Source organism: Lithobates pipiens, unplaced genomic scaffold (assembly GCF_037356315.1).
Source record: "Lithobates pipiens isolate NorthernLeopardFrog02 unplaced genomic scaffold, aLitPip1_a1.2 Scaffold_22, whole genome shotgun sequence".
Taxonomy (NCBI): Eukaryota; Metazoa; Chordata; class Amphibia; order Anura; family Ranidae; genus Lithobates; species Lithobates pipiens.
The window spans coordinates 289473942-289493523 of NW_027507784.1; the positions used below are offsets into that span (position 1 = coordinate 289473942).

At 41.9% G+C, this 19582-nt stretch overlaps 1 protein-coding gene across 1 annotated transcript; it reads left to right on the forward strand.

The window, feature by feature from the left end:
- The first annotated feature begins 1745 nt into the window (after nucleotides 1-1745).
- On the forward strand, nucleotides 1746-17615 carry LFNG (LFNG O-fucosylpeptide 3-beta-N-acetylglucosaminyltransferase). The gene is made up of 8 exons (XM_077449150.1): nucleotides 1746-2259; nucleotides 12097-12145; nucleotides 13148-13247; nucleotides 13363-13516; nucleotides 13646-13731; nucleotides 14154-14319; nucleotides 15049-15134; nucleotides 15249-17615. The coding sequence occupies exons 1-8, from the start codon at nucleotides 1858-1860 to the stop codon at nucleotides 15313-15315; spliced, it is 1110 nt and encodes a 369-aa protein (XP_077305276.1). The 5' UTR covers nucleotides 1746-1857; the 3' UTR covers nucleotides 15316-17615.
- The last annotated feature ends 1967 nt before the right edge of the window (nucleotides 17616-19582 follow it).

Here is a 19582-nt window from a genome sequence, read left to right on the forward strand (position 1 = left end):
TGGTGAGTCTGCGTTGCTGGGGACATTGGTGGTGAATCTGCATTGCTGGGGACATTGGTGGTGAGTGTGCATTGCTGGGGACATTGGTGGTGAGTGTGCATTGATGGGGACATTGGTGGTGAGTGTGCATTGCTGGGGACATTGGTGGTGAGTGTGCATTGCTGGGGACATTGGTGGTGAGTGTGCATTGATGGGGACATTGGTGGTGAGTGTGCATTGATGGGGACATTGGTGGTGAGTGTGCATTGATGGGGACATTGGTGGTGAGTGTGCATTGCTGGGGACATTGGTGGTGAGTATGCATTGATGGGGACATTGGTGGTGAGTCTGCGTTGCTGGGGACATTGGTGGTGAATCTGCATTGCTGGGGACATTGGTGGTGAGTGTGCATTGCTGGGGACATTGGTGGTGAGTGTGCATTGATGGGGACATTGGTGGTGAGTGTACATTGCTGGGGACATTGGTGGTGAGTGTGCATTGCTGGGGACATTGGTGGTGAGTGTGCATTGATGGGGACATTGGTGGTGAGTGTGCATTGATGGGGACATTGGTGGTGAGTGTGCATTGATGGGGACATTGGTGGTGAGTGTGCATTGATGGGGACATTGGTGGTGAGTGTGCATTGCTGGGGACATTGGTGGTGAGTATGCATTGATGGGGACATTGGTGGTGAGTCTGCGTTGCTGGGGACATTGGTGGTGAATCTGCATTGCTGGGGACATTGGTGGTGAGTGTGCATTGCTGGGGACATTGGTGGTGAGTATGCATTGATGGGGACATTGGTGGTGAGTCTGCGTTGCTGGGGACATTGGTGGTGAGTGTGCATTGATGGGGACATTGGTGGTGAATCTGCATTGATGGGGACATTGGTGGTGAGTCTGCGTTGCTGGGGACATTGGTGGTGAATCTGCATTGCTGGGGACATTGGGGACTCCATATAGAGGAGTGTATTTCTCCCATGCTGGAGATGAAGGATCTTCCATTCTATGAATAGTGTAGGACCCCTGATAATGGGGGGTACTTTGACGCAGTAGAGGGCTCAGCACTACCTGGCCTTATGGTGAGACCAAATCCCCATATTATTTAATACGTTCTGGTGTTTTACATTTCCTTGCAGGATCGGATGTGATTGTTGTGTGTGTGCTGTAATCTATTGTTCTGCTTTATCCCCAATACAGATCTGGGGAAGAGTCTGCACCGGCCTGTGTGTATTGGACTTGCAATGAATTGAGTATGGCTGCAATGCTCTGCAAGACCATAAAGTGGACAATTCCTTTAAATCGTTTTCTGTTGTAACTGAAGACCGCACTAGCCCGCCAAATCTTCCTTTATACTTTGCATGTGCAATAAAGAAAAAAAAACGATTGTATATACAGTATATTATTTTCTGCTTTTAGACGACCATCCATCCGATCGTCTCCCAGATCCCGCTCTCAGTCCCCGGACAAGTCCTCTCTCCCGGCCAGCTCCCGCCCACGTGTGACACTCAGGGCACAGCCTCCTAGCCACATGGGATTCCATAGGAGGCGTGACCTGCTGTCCAGCCACGCCCCCGGCTCGGCCCCTTCTTGTATATCTTACGCTGTGTTGGGCGTGTTTTCTTTCTGCCTCCTCCCCGGTGGGCACGGCTCCTACTGTATAGCTTACTGTGGAGTGGGCGGGGTGCCGCTCTGCCCCTCCTCAGTGGGCGTGCCTGTAAGTAGGAGATTTTAAATCCCTGTGTGCGGCATTGTGCGCTTAGTGTGTGTGTGTGTACAGTCACAGTGTCAGTGATCGGAGAGCTGCGCTCAGCGGGATCCCATACAGCCTGTCTATTCCCCCCAATCTCTGATCGTAGCGATCCCAGTCTCCTGCACCATGCTGAGGAACTTCGGAAGGAAGCTGCTGCTGTCCATGGTGGGGGCCACCCTCACCTGCCTGCTGGTCCTGGTGGTAGATCAGCAGAACAGACAGCTGGTGCAGATGGCACAGACCGCCGACCTCTCCGCTCTGATCGGGGCACCCTCTGCCCAGCGTGAGGAGCCGCCCTCCTCCAAGGATGCCCAGACCTTCTCCGCTTATTTCAGCCAGCTCACCCGGGACAGGAAGGACGTAGAGCAAGTGGGGGCCCCTTCTGCTGGGGCCCCGGGAGCCAGCAAGCCCCCCATAGAGGAGATCACCGCTAAAGATGTCTTCATTGCCGTGAAGACCACCAAGAAGTTCCACCGGTCCAGGATGGACCTGCTCATGGACACCTGGATCTCCAGGAACAAGGAGCAGGTGAGACCCTCAACATCACCTCCAGACTGGGGGGGGCTGACACCTGATCAGAGATAATAGTAGAGGGGGGGTCATTGATCAGAGATAATAGTAGAGGGGGGGGTCATTGATCACAGATAATAGTAGAGGGGAGTCATTGATCACAGATAATAGTAGAGGGGAGTCATTGATCACAGATAATAGTAGGGGGGAGTCATTGATCACAGATAATAGTAGGGGGGCATTTAATCAGAGATAATTGTAGGGGGGGGGGGGTCATTGATCAGACATAATAGTAAGGGGGATTATTGATCAGAGATAATAGTAGAGGGGAGGGGGGCATTGATCTAAGATAATAGTGGGGGGGGGGGGGTCATCTGATCAGAGATAATGGTGGAGGTCACCTGATCCTTTACGCCTTGATCTTATCTACTCCTTCTACCATATATACTCTCATATGCAAACATTCATTAGGAGTTACAATCTGATCACAATGTTACATCTTCAGAGAAGTGAAGATCTTACTGGGTTGTCTGACAATAGGGTAGGGATCGCTGTGCCATCTGTTCATCCCCAGTGACATCAGGAGTCACAATGTTTCACTGGTCTAAGCTTCCATTTGTATCAACTCAACCTAAAAATGTATTCCATTGAAGCCTTGCTACGAATGTTAGTGTCACTGCTCAAGTAGATAATCGACCGAAAAATAATTGATAATTAATAGAAAATCGATTGATAGATAATAAGTGACTGATAACTGGTAGATAATCGAGTGATAGTTGATTTATAGATAATAAATCAATTGATAGATTATCGGCTTTTAGATAATTAATAGGTATATGGCTTGATAGCTGATCAATAATCTATTGATCAATACATTGATTTATAGATAATTGATCAGTAGAGAGATTTGTAGATGATTAATCAATACATAGATTTATAGATAGGTGATAGATAATTGATAAATCAATATATAGATAGGTGATAGATAATTGATAAATCAATATATAGATAGGTGATGGATAATTGATAAATCAATATATAGATAGGTGATGGATAATTGATAAATCAATACATACATTTATTGATCAGTTGGCTGATGGGTAGATAAATAGCTTTATAGATACAGATGTTTGTTAGATATTTGATTTCTAGATACAGTTGGTACATCAATAGATTTATAGATGATGGATACGTATTCCTGCAGGGTAGATGTCCCGTAATTTCTTCTCCTCCGTACTCTGGAAGGGTCTGTAATCCAATGGTGTTCCCATATATATGGAATTAGTTGGGTGGCCTTATGGCCTTCAGAATGTTTGATTCCAAGGATCATTATGGATGGAGCTCCTTTATTTTTAGAAAATGCCGGTAATGCTAATTCTCTCTCTGACTATCCTTTAATCCCTGACTATCCATGGTACTAAATCCCCTCTTGTGATATATATTTTCCTCTGGAGAGGAAGGACCTAGGAGGAGCATGAAATTCAGTTTGTTTTCTGGCTTAATCTGTCAAATAGGAAAGGGATCATATAAGGGCACATGGAGAGCAGATTGTTCTAATGTATTGTATATGACCTGATAGAACTTGTATTGTCTGCTCTATAGTAGACTCTACTCACAGGAACCCAACATTGTTCTATATGCATTCACATCTCTCTCCTAGACATTTTTTATTGTGTCCGCACAATCTGATGCACAGTGCTGTTTTTTTATTTATTTTATTTTTTTATTTTAGGTGATCAGTTGTCTGTTTTATGACTTGCAACTGGTTTGGCTAGAGCTTTCAACATTGTAGGGGACTTCTAGCACATATGTGGTATTGTAGAGAGCATTGCTGTCACTTCCTGCCAAAGGAAATGCTGCAAGTTCTGTCACTCTTGGAAATCAGCAAAATGCAGTAACCCATAATTCCACTCAGCATGCTTCTCATATAGTTTGGGCTGACATTTGATTGGTCATAGGCCTACTGAATCGGTATTAATTTTTTAGCATAAAATAGGATTGGGGGAGATGATCCTTAATTTTGTTGGCCTTGGATTTGACGAAGAAGGCCAGCTACTTCATCCCTACCTTGTGGTTTTAGGTTTAATCTTTTTTGTCTGACTTTTTTTTTTTCTTTCTGTGCTTTGCGCCTGAATTAAAGTTAAGGATTGAGGATGGGAAAAGGGTGGGGGGGGGGGGGGGGTGCACGGATAAATTTCACAAGGACTATAGAATGACATCCCTGAGAATGAAGCCCGGCGCTTTCTTCTTCGGTTTCTTTTTGCTTTGTTTGGTTTTGCAGGCTGTTTGAGTTCCCAGGGACCGAGCCTGTTCTCTCACGCTGTCCCCCAGCGTTCGCTAACAATGCCCCTTTTCTGCAAGGCCAGAGAAAGGCTTTTGCCGTCTCTTGCAAGGAGCTTTTATGCTGGGAACACTTGAAGTCCAAGCTATCGCGGTGGTGTCCAGGTCAGGTTGCCTAAGAGATGTAGGCTGATGAAGCCCCAAGATGAAAAAAAAAGCGGGGGAGGGGGGGTGTAATGAGCAAAATGAGAAGGAAGCTTTCTGGGGGCTCTTTGACAAGGCTTGACATTCCTTGTAGGGTTCTTGAAGGACAGCCGTTTGAGGGAGATGTGACCCAAATAGCCATTCAAGAATAGGCATGGAAGGCTACACTTTTATATTGACCAAGCACGATTGGTCTTAAAATTCGCTGAGAGATATCTTGACAGCTACTCAGGGCTTCCACTAAAGAGGGCCAAGATAATCCTGTTCAGCATCTCGAATGTAAGTTTAGTTAAGGTTTGCAGGCCCTCAAAGAAAGTCCAGCGTGAGTAATTGACTGCTTAGCAAAATTCCCAGGAAGATCTGAATATCAAACACCCTCTCCTGCACGGTCCCTTTAAGAACCAGCACTTGGCCAAAGAGTCTTAAGCGGAACTTATTTGCTATTTCATTTTTTTTTTTTTCATAAGATGAACTTCTGTTTTGTCAACCGTATGGACTAAATCAGTGCTTTTGCCAGGACCTTAGGGCACAAGTAGAAATTCCAGTTCGCTCACTTCCAGCATGCCCCTGGGTAGTAAACATTCAATGTTTAACCCAAAACACAGCTAATTCACCCACTCGCCCGCACGCCTACCCTGATCTTACACAAGTTTTTGATAATGAGCTTTTTTGTTCACTGGTAATTCTTCTTTTTTTGTTTTTATTTTAAATTTTTTTAGTTGACGAGTTTGAGGATTGAGATGTGAGTTCTGGCCTTTCCCCCCCAAGAGTGTTAACCCTTGGAAGTTTGCCCAGCTGCAGCAAAGGGGTTAATGCATAGTATTCCTCAACGCTTTTATCTGATTGAACTGCCCTATAGAGGAGCAGTGAGAAAATACATTTAGGGTTGCAGAGGACAAGGTCTCTTTGATGGATACAAAAGGCCAGGTTTCCTGTGTCTACTCCGGGGTGATACTGTTACCTCTCTATTGTTACTCATGACTGTTGTGATCTCACAATAGAAAAAAAGGGGCAAAGGGGAGATAATTAAAATGGCAGACCACCCCAGTTGGTAAAGATTTGACAAGGGAAGTGGAACCTTTCGCACAAAACGTTATTCCGTCCATTTTCTTGAATATCTCTGCTACAGAGATAAGCATCTGTTGTGCAAAGCAATCTACAGAAGCTGCCCCCTGCATAGGCGCCTGCGGCATAGCTCATATTTTTACATTTTGGCGCTGAAGTAAGGCTAACCCCGCGAAAGAGCTGTGATGGAATCTAATCTGGCATATTTAACTTTTTTTTTTTTTTCTGCGGATATTTCTCATTTTTCTTAGAGAAGGACAATATTCGCCCCTTAGGGGAATTCAAATGACAGTGACATTTAAGTACCATATGCTCTATCTATGTATCAGGTGACAAATGCAAAAATGTTCAATTCAACTAGGATATGCACGTATTTGTCAAAGCAACGATTTTTGGATGGTTGCTAAGGGTTTCTGCACTTTATAGTAAGGCAGTGGGAGGCTAGGTAACTACTAAACCCCTCACAGGCTTCTGCAGTTGTGGAACTACAAGGCCCAACATGCTGAGGGTTGTAGTTCTTTTACATCTTGGGGTGCTATTTTGACTGTTAACTTCCTGGTTATAGTCATATCTTATTATTAGGACTGTACCCCATGCACAGTTTGCATTCTTGATCTGGAATTTCCAGTAGTACAGTGCAAAATCTCTGCCTCTAGCAGTAGAGGGGTTAGGTCTACACGGAATGCAGTTTTCAGACGTCGACAGTCCCCCGCACAGGCCCTGTGGCAGTGACAAGACTTGTGCCAGTCATTCTGTTCTTAAACTGTTCTAAGAACCCCCCATCAGGCATTGTTTGACAGGCCCGTGGCAGTGACAAGACGGGCTGGCTTGCCAGGTTTTGTCCTCAGGTGTAACGGCTCTGAAGAGGCGTGCCTCACATGCTCCTGACGTGCTGCTCTGTGTATATATCAACAGAGATGAGGTAGATAGAGCTCTGCTTACTGTTTATGGTATAAACAAGAGAGTGTATATGGTCCAACCGAATAAGGTGGAACTGGTCAAAACTGGTTATGGCCTCCTTTAACAAGCACTTGGGGGTAACCAGTGCATCTGGCAGCGAAGTCCAACTCCCACTTCACATTTCTACCTGTTGCATTATGAATCACACACTTGTGATCAATATAAATCCTGCTGGGTATGGCGATTTACCAAATGTCAAAATATAGGGCAGACGAGGAAGAACCTTAAATAACTTTGTAGAAGGCAATGAGAAAGCTTGTGCAAGGCAGACAACAGAAGCTCCCTTGTAGTCTGTATTCTAGGGCCGACTCTGTCATGTTTTCTATAAAAAAAAGTGGTAAAAAGCAACACTTGTGATGGTGCATCAGTGGTGGTTTGTGGGGGTAACCCACGGCAATCATTCAGAAACTAGTAACTAGTACTCATCAGGTTAGAGACTGAGTTCCTAGGTCTGCACACCAGCTGGACTCACCATAAGTAGGAATGCCCCAAGGGGGGCAAGAACCGAGCCAAGAATGGTGACATAAGGAACTTGCCACAACAGGGGAGATTTACTAAGACTGAAGCACTCAGAATCTGGTGCAGCTGTACATGGTAGCCAATTAGCTTCTAACTTCAGCTTGTTCAATTGAGCTTTGACAATAAACCCTGGGAGCTGATCGGTTTCTATGCAGAGCTGCACCAGATTTTGCACTCTCTAATTTTAGTAAATCCCCCCTAAATGTCTCCAGCAGCTGACTATCCACCTGAGACCACTTGTAGCAAACCATAATTACAGCTAAGCTTATTTGAACAGTGAGCTGATATACAAGTTATTAGACCAACCAAGCTGCTGTGGATCCCTAGGGTTCCTTCAAGGGTTTCTAGGGGGTTCCTTGAGCTGTGGCCTTTTGACCTCACCTTGGATAATGCCCACGTGATGTCAATACCACTTGCAACAGCCAGAGGCATGATCTCAGTGATCTGTAAGGGTGGCATTCTGACCACCAATGTAAGGAGCATTGTTCCAACTGATGCCTGAAGAATTCATTTTAGTAGGGTTCCTTAATGCAAGCCATACATTATACAATTTTCTTGTTCAATTTCTTTTAGATTTACCTTCAACTATGTAGTGCAAGGGCCTACCTGATTGCATACAAATTGGAAAGTGTTTAGGTTTGACCTCATATTATATGGCTTTGGTAAATGTAAAAGGAACGTAAATTTTATGCCCAGCCTAAGACCTGAACATTATTTCAAGGGTTCCTCTGAGGTAAAAATGTTGATAAAGACTGTATTGGACAATATATAACCTTTATAACTCCCATTTGTACAGAGTGTTCAGAGTAGTATAGAATCAGCTAATGAGTGCATTTTTTAAATGCGCCGATAATGTAAACCCTTTAAATTGTAATGAAGGTGGGATCTCATCCAATAACACTAAGCTGTTTGTCCTGATCCGAGTTTGCTTAGGCAATGTTTTGGGTACACCTGTGCGAGTAGGGGTTGTTTGACAGGTGATATGACAAGCAGCTTGTTGCAGGTAGTAATTCTTCTTCCTCCTCCCATATCATCTTTATCATCTTGTTAAACCTGTCTGCTGGCAACACAGTGCGAGATTCAAATTTGAAATGATCCAATACATAGAATTACACCAGAATTGGGATATCATGCATTGCTTCCAAGATTGAACATATCAGCTATTACAAGCTTTAGGATCAGTTAGACAGCTTCAATCCTCCAGCTGTTGTGGACGTTTAAGTCCAGCATCCCCAGGCAGCTGAAGTTCTCGATGTTCTGCTGCATAGTATTGTTTTATTAGAGTATTGGCTAGAATCTACAAATAAAGTCCCTTTTTTTTTTTTCTTATGAGGCAAGCTGCCTACTGACTGTACTAGCTAGATCGGAACTAAAGGAGTAGGGGTCAGTGATGACCTGTTTTTGAAACCATGGGCTGAGGGTTCCTGTAATTGAGTTGAGTACCTGTCCGCATGGTAGCATTTTGGGTGGTTAACCTAACTTGTTTAAAGTGAAAACTGCTTGGTTTCTGGAAATGGAGCATGAAGTAGCACGTGGCTATAGCACGCAGGCCTCCCACGCACCTCACTTATCACTATACTCTCCAGCCAGCTTCAGACTTTAATGACATTCACTGTCACCCACTTGTTACCAAAGTTGTAAAACTTCAGAGGAATTTATGAACCGCAATTAACACTCGCTCTTTGCCCTGGGACCTGCAGTTTCTCCAAGACATTTTGTTTTCTTGCACGGGGGAAAAAAATGTATCGCACAATGCTTTCCACTGTAAATATCTACCTTTTAAAAAAAAATCCGATATTCTCTTCCACCAACCTTGACAGAGCTGCTTCAATGGCTGATATACACTTAGATATTACATTCTCAACCAGGGTTCCACGGAGGGTTCCTCCAAAGGTTGTTGGGGGATCCCTTAATCTGTGGCTGATTGAAGTCCCATTTGATGGTGCCTGGATAATTTCAGGTCCAGTGCCACTTGGCAGCACCAGTGGCATGACAGCAGTAATTTTAGCTGTTTGTAAAGGTGGCATTGTGACTACTACAATAAGGCTGGCATTCTTCCCCCTGGTGATTTACTTTTACCAGCAGTTCTTTGAGCCCAGAAAATGATTTTAAGGGTTCCTCTGTGTTGAGAAAGGCTGCTCCATTCTCAATACAGACGAACCCTTGAAATAACTTTCCAGGCTCAGGGAACCCCTGCTAAAAATGACTATATCAGCAACTTGTGGGCACTGGCAAAAATTATCCACTTACAGATGACCAAAGAGATCAATGGTGTCAGTGGGACCTTATCTGAGAGGCAGAAATTACTCATTGCTCAAGGAACCCCTAAAAACCTATGGAGGAACCCTGTTTGAGAAGCCCTGCTCTGGATTTAAAATGGTTGAATAAGGCTGGTATATAGTCTACTATTTCAGTGGCCTTTGTGTTCTAATTTTTTAAAGATCGTTGTAGGGTACTTGCAGTATATCAGACATATCTAGCGGTTTGTTAAATATAGACTGGTGTTTCAAAAGGCTTCTGGAATGTCTGACCCATGTTTCTAGTAGCTGGAGAGCAGATAAAGGTTAATTGTTTGAGATTAATTGGATTTCCTGGCTGGACTTCTTGGGCCTGGCAGGAAGGGGTGTGAGCCAAGGATCCTGCCGATCACAGATATCTCCGAAGAGGTGACACTTGGGGCTTTAAACAGGCTGTCCCTTCCTCCCTTGGAGCAAGGAGCAGGCAGGCAGGCTACAAGCTTCCGGAGTACACGTCCAATAAAGCGAAGGGGGGTGCCTGAGTTTTCTTTCCTGTCTCTCTATAGAGAAAAGGCTCTTCTTTTATGGCCAGGAATCATCCCATTGTCTCCGAGCTTTGAGGAGCACAAAGGAGGGGAGAGGATGGGGACTCAGAATCCGCCAGACCTGTAAAAAAAAAACAGTTAGCTATCTATTTTTAGTGCCAAAACCCACTCCAGCTGAGATGAAAGGTATAATAACCATGAAGCAAATTCTTTTCTGGTCCTATAGATGACACGACTCTGCGTGAGTCTAGGCTGGGACCAAGTTTACAATCTGCCCTGCAGAGTATTGCAAACAATGGCAAAGACAGAGAAGGGATCCTCAAAGAAATTAGGATCTTGCCTTGTTTAATATAGAGCAGGATTAATCGAAATTTATACTAACCGGGTTTGTAATGAACTGCAACTAGCAGATTTTGGTTTGGCCATTATGGACTACTTTATTGTGGTCTTTTAAGGCATATTTTTTATTTTTTTTAACGAAAAAAGCCACCTTGAGTCAATTCCGTAATTTTGTTCTAATAAAATGTATACCTTTCTAAATTATCGTGAACCCACCCTGCCCCCTCTGCAGTCACCCCCTCTGTGTCCCGGGAGGGAGAAAAGGGCTGCCACATCAATCATTTTCTTTTATTCTCCTTTTCAATTCACCAAGCTTAACCAGGCCAGCTGTATGCTAATGAGCAGGACACGTCTCGGCTTAAACTCTTGCTCAGTGAGTAAAGCTAGCCAGCAACATTTAGCCTATTGTTGAGAAACAGACTCCCAACTTTTCCCCTCTTCCCTTCTTAAGAAAGCCTACCACAGGCATAAATTACGCTTGACAGCGGAGCTTCCACTTCAACTGCACTTTGCTATCTCGCCTTCCTTCCCTCCTCCTCCATTGTTCTTTGTTGCTGTGTTTTACATTCTTTTTATGCCTCCTTTGTGTCTTGTGTTTTTTTTTTTTTTTTTTTTTATTCTTTTACCTAGAACAGGCAGGTGGCACGCCATCCTTTCTTCACTTCTGTAACTAATTGATGGGGCTTGTGCTGTTTTTTTTTTTTTTTGTTTGTTTTATATATTTTAATATCCGTCTCCCCACAACAATTTAGTAAAGAAAGTAAAGAAAACAGACAAAACCACAAAGACAGACGACATCTGCCGAACATTAGCTGTGTCAATAAGGGACGGCGGCCAGGCAGGTGGGGAAGGTAAAAGTGGGCGTGGCTTAGGAAGGTAGCATCCCCAGCCCTACAGGCCCAAGAGCCGCAATGGTTTTCAGTGCTATTTAGTTACATAGAACTAAGCAAGGAAAACAAAGTAAAGAATTTGGAAGCCGAGCTGGCAGATGTAAAGGCTGGTTCTGTACCACCCTCTGATATGTGGCAGGTTGAACACAGCCGAGACTCGTGCCATGAGAACAGCTGCTCTTGCCACAGTTATTAGGAGCGTCACATATAAAGAACAGTAGGGATTTTGTTCGGACACTGTAGCTGCCTTTTCTGTCATTTTAGTGGAGCAAAATGAAAAAGATAAAAATGTATGATTAGTTTAGGCAAGTTTTATAAATGTATGGACTACATACAAGAAAATTAGACAAATGCTTAAAAACCGATGAGCTGTGGACAAAGTAAAGCCAATGATGATGTGAAAAATTGATGTGAATGTCCAATATGCTTGTAAAGCCTTGCATAACATGACGGCGCTATACAAGTACCTATGATAAAATAAATTAAAAAATGTAATATTGAATAGCAGCCAATCAAAAAAAAAATACAAAAATATATAACATAATAAAGTTAACTTCCTTCAACATGATGGTCTTCTGATACCATCTCCATTTACTGGCTTTAGGGAGGGCTTTAGACTTTTTAACCAACACAGCTGTCGTTCTCCAAGAATCTGCCCACAAAAGGAGCCGGTCTTGGATTTGATCGGGGTAGCTGCAAATTATAAGCCCTCCTCTCTAACCATCTGCTTTTCTACATCCTATTTGTATAAAGGTTCCAGGTGCATTCCCAACCACAGAAATGTAATGTGCCTTTTATCTCCTTTGTATCTTTCAGACTTTCATCTTCACGGATGGGGAGGACGAAGAGCTGCAGAAAAAGACAGGTGAGGATGAAACTTCAAATCCCCCATTTGTTGTATAATCCACTTTTACTTTCTAATTGTATGTAGAAGCGAGCCATACAATACATTACAGGGATGCTAGCTTCTATATAAACATAGGCTTCTATTACGGTTAATTAAACAAAAATCTGAAATAAAAAGGACGCCTCTGAATGTTTTCTTAAAAATATTTAAATAATTACTTAGTTCGGGACCAATAATTTGATTTCCTTTTTGATTTGTAACCTCAAACGTCTTAAAGCCGTTTTTTATTTGGTTAACATATTTCAAGCTTGCCCCTGTTCTCTGGGGTTTGGACAAGTTGGTTAAGCAACATGGAGCTTTGTAAGTGAATAGGCCTGACAAAGGATGTTCTCCGTGTGCTGTAGGTCCTTTGTACTGTATTTTACCGTCCCCCATTGTTGGGACCTTTTAACTAGACTGACAAGGAGTAAGCTTTAAGCAGTAGCTAGGAATAAACCATTATGGAGAGGGAAGGGTGGAACACCAGCAGTGGGGTGGGTTTCTTGCTAATGTAGCGTGTGTATTTTTTTTTAATTCCCCCATTGAGTCTGGGTCACAGCCTTGATCCTTCTCATGTAAATTATTTCTATTCAGACTCTTTATACAGCGTCTATTGAGAGAGCACAGCCAGTAACAGGTGGCCTGATCTGGGAAAGTGCATATTCAATAGGAAGAGATCCCTTTAAAAAAAAAAAGGGGGGGGGGTGAGGGACTAGTAATTAACTCTTTCACGTGTTTACTCCCCCCAAAGCTGGTGTGGTGCCAGTCCTCCTCCCCCAGTAAAATGACAATGGCTCGTTCTATCTGCTGCTTCCCCCAGTGTTATATGGCATCCTCTGCTGTAACCTTATACTGTCAACCCCAGCAGCTGTATTAACCCATTGCCAGCAAGAGCTGAAATGAAACCCAAAATCTTTGTAGCGTGTGGTTATGTACTTTAGGCTTTGGTATACTGATCGTGTTTCTTTGTATCCCCTACAGATAATGTCATCAGTACAAACTGCTCTGCTGCTCACAGCCGCCAAGCCTTATCCTGTAAAATGGCCGTTGAGTATGACCAGTTCATAGAGTCCAACATGAAGTAAGTATCGCTGAAGTTGTATAATACAAAGTACATTTAAACCCGCAATAAAATTTAGGGAATTCTATGGTGTGTGGCAATCTCTTATGATGCTTGTTCGTTTTTTTTTTTCCAGATGGTTCTGCCATGTGGACGATGACAATTACGTCAATGTGAAGACTCTAATTAAACTGTTGTCACGATATTCTCATACAAATGATATCTATATTGGGAAGCCAAGTTTAGATCGGCCCATCCAAGCAACTGAGAGGATCAGTGAAAGCAAAATGGTAAGTAGGAGAGGCCTACCTAGATGTTCGCTTAAGCAGGGGGGAACTAAACTGCTATTTTGCTCTTGTTTCCATCTTGTTTGAGTAGTTTTCTAATGGTTCTATTTTATGTTATTTTTTTTTCCTCAGCGCCCTGTTAACTTCTGGTTTGCCACTGGAGGAGCCGGGTTCTGCATTAGCCGAGGATTGGCCCTGAAAATGAGCCCATGGGCAAGGTGAGGATCTTTATATTTAACTGTTTCCCAATAATTGGTTTAGAATACATATAAGGAAATGGGGGAAATTTTAGGTAACTTTAGTCATTACTGCTTTACAAGAAATACCTTCTGGGACATAGCATTTATATTGCAGCATTTCAAAGTAAATGTCCTGCTTAAGAAGACACCACTAGATACCTACTGATGCCTTAGCTAGCCTTAAAAGCCTCCTTATGATCTTGAATTTGATTAAGTTTTACTTTATTGTTGAGACCTGACTTTATGACCAAGGTCCTTTCCCCTATTAAATGAGAGCACCCTTACTGTCCACTGAGGCAACCTCATTGAACAGTGGAGGGGCATGTTAAAACAGGGATATTATGATCAATGATCTTGGCTTTGATTGACAATGTTTTTAACAGTTTGCTTTTCTTTGGCAGTGGGGGACACTTCATGAACACAGCTGAGAAAATCCGACTTCCTGATGACTGCACCATCGGTTATATCATTGAGTCTGTTCTTGGTGTGAAGCTAATACGAAGCAACCTCTTCCATTCTCATCTGGAAAACCTGCACCAAGTTCCTCAAATTGAAATCCCACATCAGGTAAGTTCAGTACCCAGTAAACTTTTTTCTAAAAGGAGGGACTGTCAACATTTTGCAATGGTAATGCTAATAGAGCAAAATTGGTGAAATGGTTTAAAACAGGGGTGTCCACCCTGTGGCTCATGGACCACATGTGGCCCAAAACAGCTATGAATGCAGCCCAACACAGTCGTAAACTTTAATGTTGATTTTTGGTGCGGGATTTTTGTAAAAATGCATTTACACTTCACAAACATGAGAAATAAAAAAATTTGTGTCTTTACTGGACTTTTATAAAGTTTTATCTTCCCAAAAAAAATCTCCCACTCTTCACAATCACGCCTTATTCAAGTCATCAGTTTTCGGCAGCACCTATATTTGTGAGCAACTATTCTCAAGATGCTCAGATATTTTGGTTCTAATTTTGCACTTCATCCTTGAAAACTCATTGAGAATTGCTACTACATCCATCAAACCAGACATTGATGCGCTAGTTTATCAAACGGTTTCAAATATCGCACTCATTTTATGTTGACCTCTTTTACTTTATAATAAAAAAAATTACAAAAAAATGAACTTTTATTACTTGGGTACATTATTTATATCAGTGATCTTTAACTTGAGATCTGCCCATCTGCTATCCTTTGTTAGTGTAGTCAATAGGTTGGACACCCCTGGGTTAGTAGATTTTCTGTTAGAAAGATGTAGAAATAAGGTCTTACAAATAATGAATTTATTGCTTTTCCCCAGGTGACACTGAGTTACGGAATGTTTGAAAACAAGAGAAATGCAATCCTCATGAAAGGAGTCTTTTCAGTTGAGGACGATCCATCAAGGTAAGGATCCAATTTTTTCTTTGTCTGCCAAGAAGTGCTTAGGTTTTTTTTAAAGTCTGAATCTTGTTAATAAAATATCCAAGTCTCTAAACATCATTTTTTTTTTTTTTGTAGGTTTCGCTCTGTTCATTGTCTTCTGTATCCAGATACTCCCTGGTGCCCCAAAACCTTTGCCTATTAGAAGACTTCAAATCTTCTGCAACCTCGTCCCAAGTTTCCCTGGTATCCGAAGGGCTTGTGGGACCAGTATGTCGTCCTTGCTGTGAACGTCGCCAGTTTCTGGTGCTGTGCATGGAACGCACAGTGTTTTTCGTTTCATAGGCTGCTGTGCGGCCAGTTAACTGTCTCTGCCTGAGCAGACAGTGAGAGCTTATTTCTGCAGAGTTTTTTGGCACCTCCTCATGTGATTGAGAGCCATGGGGACCTTCTGGAAGAGAGCCTGAAGATTGGCATGCTCAGTTCGTGTATGTCAACTCGCTCCATCAAAGACTTATAGACTTACTTTAAATGCTTAGCAGGGTCTGCAATTCTTATAGAATGTAAGCCGAAGACCTGCCTCTATAACTGTTGCTTCTTGTGAGCTACCTATAGCTACCTTTACCTAAATTTTCCAAAGTAGAGTACATTTTAAATCACCAATCCATCCAAGGTCCCATTAAGTGGGCACCTTGGTTATCATGCAATATGATTTGTGTAGATTGATTGCTTGGCTACTGAAAAATGTTTGGTACTTTTTTTATAATTTTTTTTTTGTACATTCTGGTGACTTCAATATTTTTCACAATTGGTGCTAATATTGTATGGATCTGGATGTCAAAGGTCCAGTCTACAGTTCTGGGAAAATTGTATTTGCCTTACCCTAGGGGATGTCTCCCCTCTATTTTAGGCTCCGGATTTAGGTATAAATGAAGACCCCCCCCCCCCCCGCCTTCCTCTCCTTTGTCTTCACCAAATAGAATTTTATTGTCTTAGAGCACCTATCCTAATATGGTGATATATTAATCACTTAATGAAGCAGTGAATAATGGAATGACTATGTGCAACAGGCAATAACCCAGGGCAACAAACCTGTTTCTAGCCACGGCAGTTAAGAGACGAATTCTGATTGGTTGTTGCGGGTTCCAGCACTTCGCACTTGCTCGTTGTACCTTACACTGCCTTATTAATGCCTGTTTATGTTTAGAGAATATATAGTGATTTTAACCCTTTTCTGCCAGTGCATTTTTTTTTCTGCTCTGGCAGAAAACCAGTTAAGCACATCTTTAAGGCACTTTGATAGTAAAATTAGAGCTGGACTCTTAAAAGCACCTTAAGCTGCCACACTGAAATGGGATGCAGCATTCACAACAATGGACAAAAGCCGAATTTAGGCAGGATTCTTTTTGTAGATGGTTTTTCTTCATTTTTATAGCCTTTAAAAAAAAAAATCTATGCAGAGGTCTGAAAATCAAAAAAAAAGTTTGCACCATCCCTTTCCAGTGTGAAAACTCAATAAGGTTTAGTAAAATAATTTGGGACTAATTTTGGCATGGAAATTAATTTTAACATTTTAACTATTGAAAACTAACTAAAAAAAATCCCTATGCCAAAACCTTTTTTTTAAAAGCTGTTTAAAACTTACCGCAGAATATTTTCTTCTGGAAAACTGACTTCAGCAGGTCGCAGAGTACAGTTATTCCAAGTCCAACCCAGGCTGCTTATTTTAAGCAGTGTTGTGCCATAAAATAAATGACGGTTTTCAGTTCTGGGTCACCTGGTCTAACTGCACAAGTGTATTCTGTAGATATGCTAAGTCACTTATGTTAAGGCACTTGAAGGTTTTAACCACGTGATCTGAGAAGTGATCTTGTTACCCATAAGCAAGGCTGGGCAAACCCCAAGAGCCATTTGTGTTGCTCCATATTTTCAGGATTTCAGATTGGACGGTCTCATGAACTGTCTTTGTTGAGTCTTGCCTATAGCCATCAATCCTGTTTGTTTTTTTATTCTATTTTATTTTTTTATTTTTTTTGCACCTGCAATGGGACAACTGACTATAATTCTTATGGGCAACAAGAATATTTTTCATAAGCGAGGCTTAATGCTTGTTAGAATCTTCAACAAAAGTTTTAATGCATCTTCAAGGTGGTAATTTTTATTTGGGGATTTTATATTATTGCCCATATTGGGCACTGTTTGTACAAAATGTAAAGATGCAGTGTTTTTTACTGTGTATCTAATGAGAGAACTTTTTATGTACCTAATGAATTATTTTTATTTTCTGTGGATCGGAAAAAAATGTTTATTGAATTCAAATCTTTATATATCTTAACGCGCTTGCATTATTAATGTCACAGCTCCAGTATCTGGGGTTTTATTGTTCTAGAATTTGTTTTGAAATCTAAAGAGAATAAAACTGTTCTCAGGGGAATTATACCTGGTATCAGGGCGATTCTAATGTATCTCAGTCTCTGCTTTAAATAAAGCAGTTTTTTTCTTGAATATTGTGTGTGTTTTTGATTACTTTACTTTTTCTTCATTCAAGAGGACAGTATATTGCTGCTCCGGTACATGCATATTTTAGTTAAAGTGGTTGTAATCCTTAGACATGAAATATGAACAAAGCACATCCCTCTTTAGCGTGTATATGTCTCAATTAAGAGCACAAAGTGCCACTTGTCTGCTGCTCTGTTCCTCAGCTATCAATATAAATCACTTCTGACATGTTTTCCTGAAAACCAAAAGAAAAAAGGTGATGGGGAGGCGAGCCCCAGCTGATTGACAGCCTGAGCTCTGTTACTGTGTGGTGTATGTAGGGGGGTGTGTCCCTTCCCTCCAATCCACTCTCAGAGCTCTGCAGAGTGTAACTTCAGCTCTCCATCCCATTTTTTTTTTTTCTGAACCTTCAGACAAGCTTTAAAATTCAGCACTTGAAACAGATGTAAAGACAAAAGGGTACGGGTAAAATATAGCTCCCAACTGTCCCTGATTTGGAGCAATGTCCCTCATTCCTCCTCATTTGTCCCTCATTTTGGTCTGATCTACATAGATGTATATAAAATGCACTTTTTATCTATCAAAGTGTTTCCCAGTGCTAAAGCTTTCATCTGATTTCTAAATGGCTGTATTTGTAAATTGCATATTCCAATATAAAGGATGGTAAAAAAAAGCACTTGTGGGTTTAACCAATTTTGTTTTTTGTACAATTCTCCTTTTAGGGGGCATGGTCAGGGGTGTGTCCTATGCCTGCATACTCTTGCTGATAGGTGTCCCTCATTCCCATCTCAAAAAGTTGAGCGGTATGGTAAAACTAATATAGGAGGATTTGTTCTATCTGTTTCACCTGAGGCCAGTCATTTCACTGGGCATATGTAAGGGTTTACAACCACTTTAGCTTTAATATTGTATTTGATTTTACATATTACTTTCTTGTTCTATGATTATGATTCATATACAAGTTAGTATTAGAGTAGTAGATGGTTTCTCAATCATGGTTCCATGGAACCCTGGGGTTCCTTCAGAGGTTGCGAAGGGGTTCATAGAGCAATTTCTGCTTCTCAAAGTTCCTACCTACACCATTGAAATTTTTAGCTATCCATAAGGGAGTTAATCCTTCCCAATGACCACAAGCATAAAGCGCATTCTTCCCACTGACCATCACACTAAGGCTGTATATACTGTATCAGATTAGTATATCAGCCAAGCAGTCTGCATCTCCGCTGAACAACTTAAAACATTTCTGTACAGAATAACCAACCAAGAGGATGTATTGTGTTTAGAGTGCCTTGAAAAATGATTCACACCCCTTGAAATTTTCCACACTTTGTCATGTTGCAACCAAAAACATAAATGTATTTTATTGGGATTTTATGTGATAGACCAACACAAAGTGGCACATAATTGTGAAGTGGAAGGAAATGATAAATGGTTTTCAATTTTCTTTTTACAAATAAATATCTGAAAAGTGTGGTGTGCATTTGTATGGCGTCCACACTTTGTAGAACCACACTTCGCTGCAATTACAGCTACAAGTCTTTTTGGGGAAGTCTCTACCAGCTTTGCACATCTAGAGTGAAATATTTGCCCATTCTTTGCAAAATAGCTCAAGATCTGTCTGATTGGATGGAAAGCGTCTGAACAGCATTTTCCAAGTCTTGCCACAGATTCTAAATTGGATTTAGATCTAAACTTTGACTGGGTCATTCTAACACATGAATATGCTTTGTTCTAAACAATTCCATTGTAGCTCTGGCTGTACGTTTAGTGTCATTGTCGTTCTGGAAGGTGAACCTCCACCCCAGTATCAAGTTTTTTGCAGACTCTAATGCCCCGTACACACGAGAGGACTTATGTCCGACAGACTTCCAAAGGAGTTCCGACGGAGTTCTGACAGACTTTTCGGCCGAACGGACTTGGCCACACACGATCACACTAAACTCCGACGGATTCGAACGTGATGACGTACGACT

What these genes read in the sequence shown, in the direction of transcription:
- LFNG (XM_077449150.1), top strand. Translation starts at nt 1,858, where the DNA reads ATGCTGAGGAACTTCGGAAGGAAGCTGCTGCTGTCCATGGTGGGGGCC. An exon ending in TCTCCAGGAACAAGGAGCAG is followed by an intron (nt 2,260 to 12,096) that starts GTGAGACCCTCA and finishes TGTATCTTTCAG; the next exon opens with ACTTTCATCTTCACGGATGG. An exon ending in AGAGCTGCAGAAAAAGACAG is followed by an intron (nt 12,146 to 13,147) that starts GTGAGGATGAAA and finishes TATCCCCTACAG; the next exon opens with ATAATGTCATCAGTACAAAC.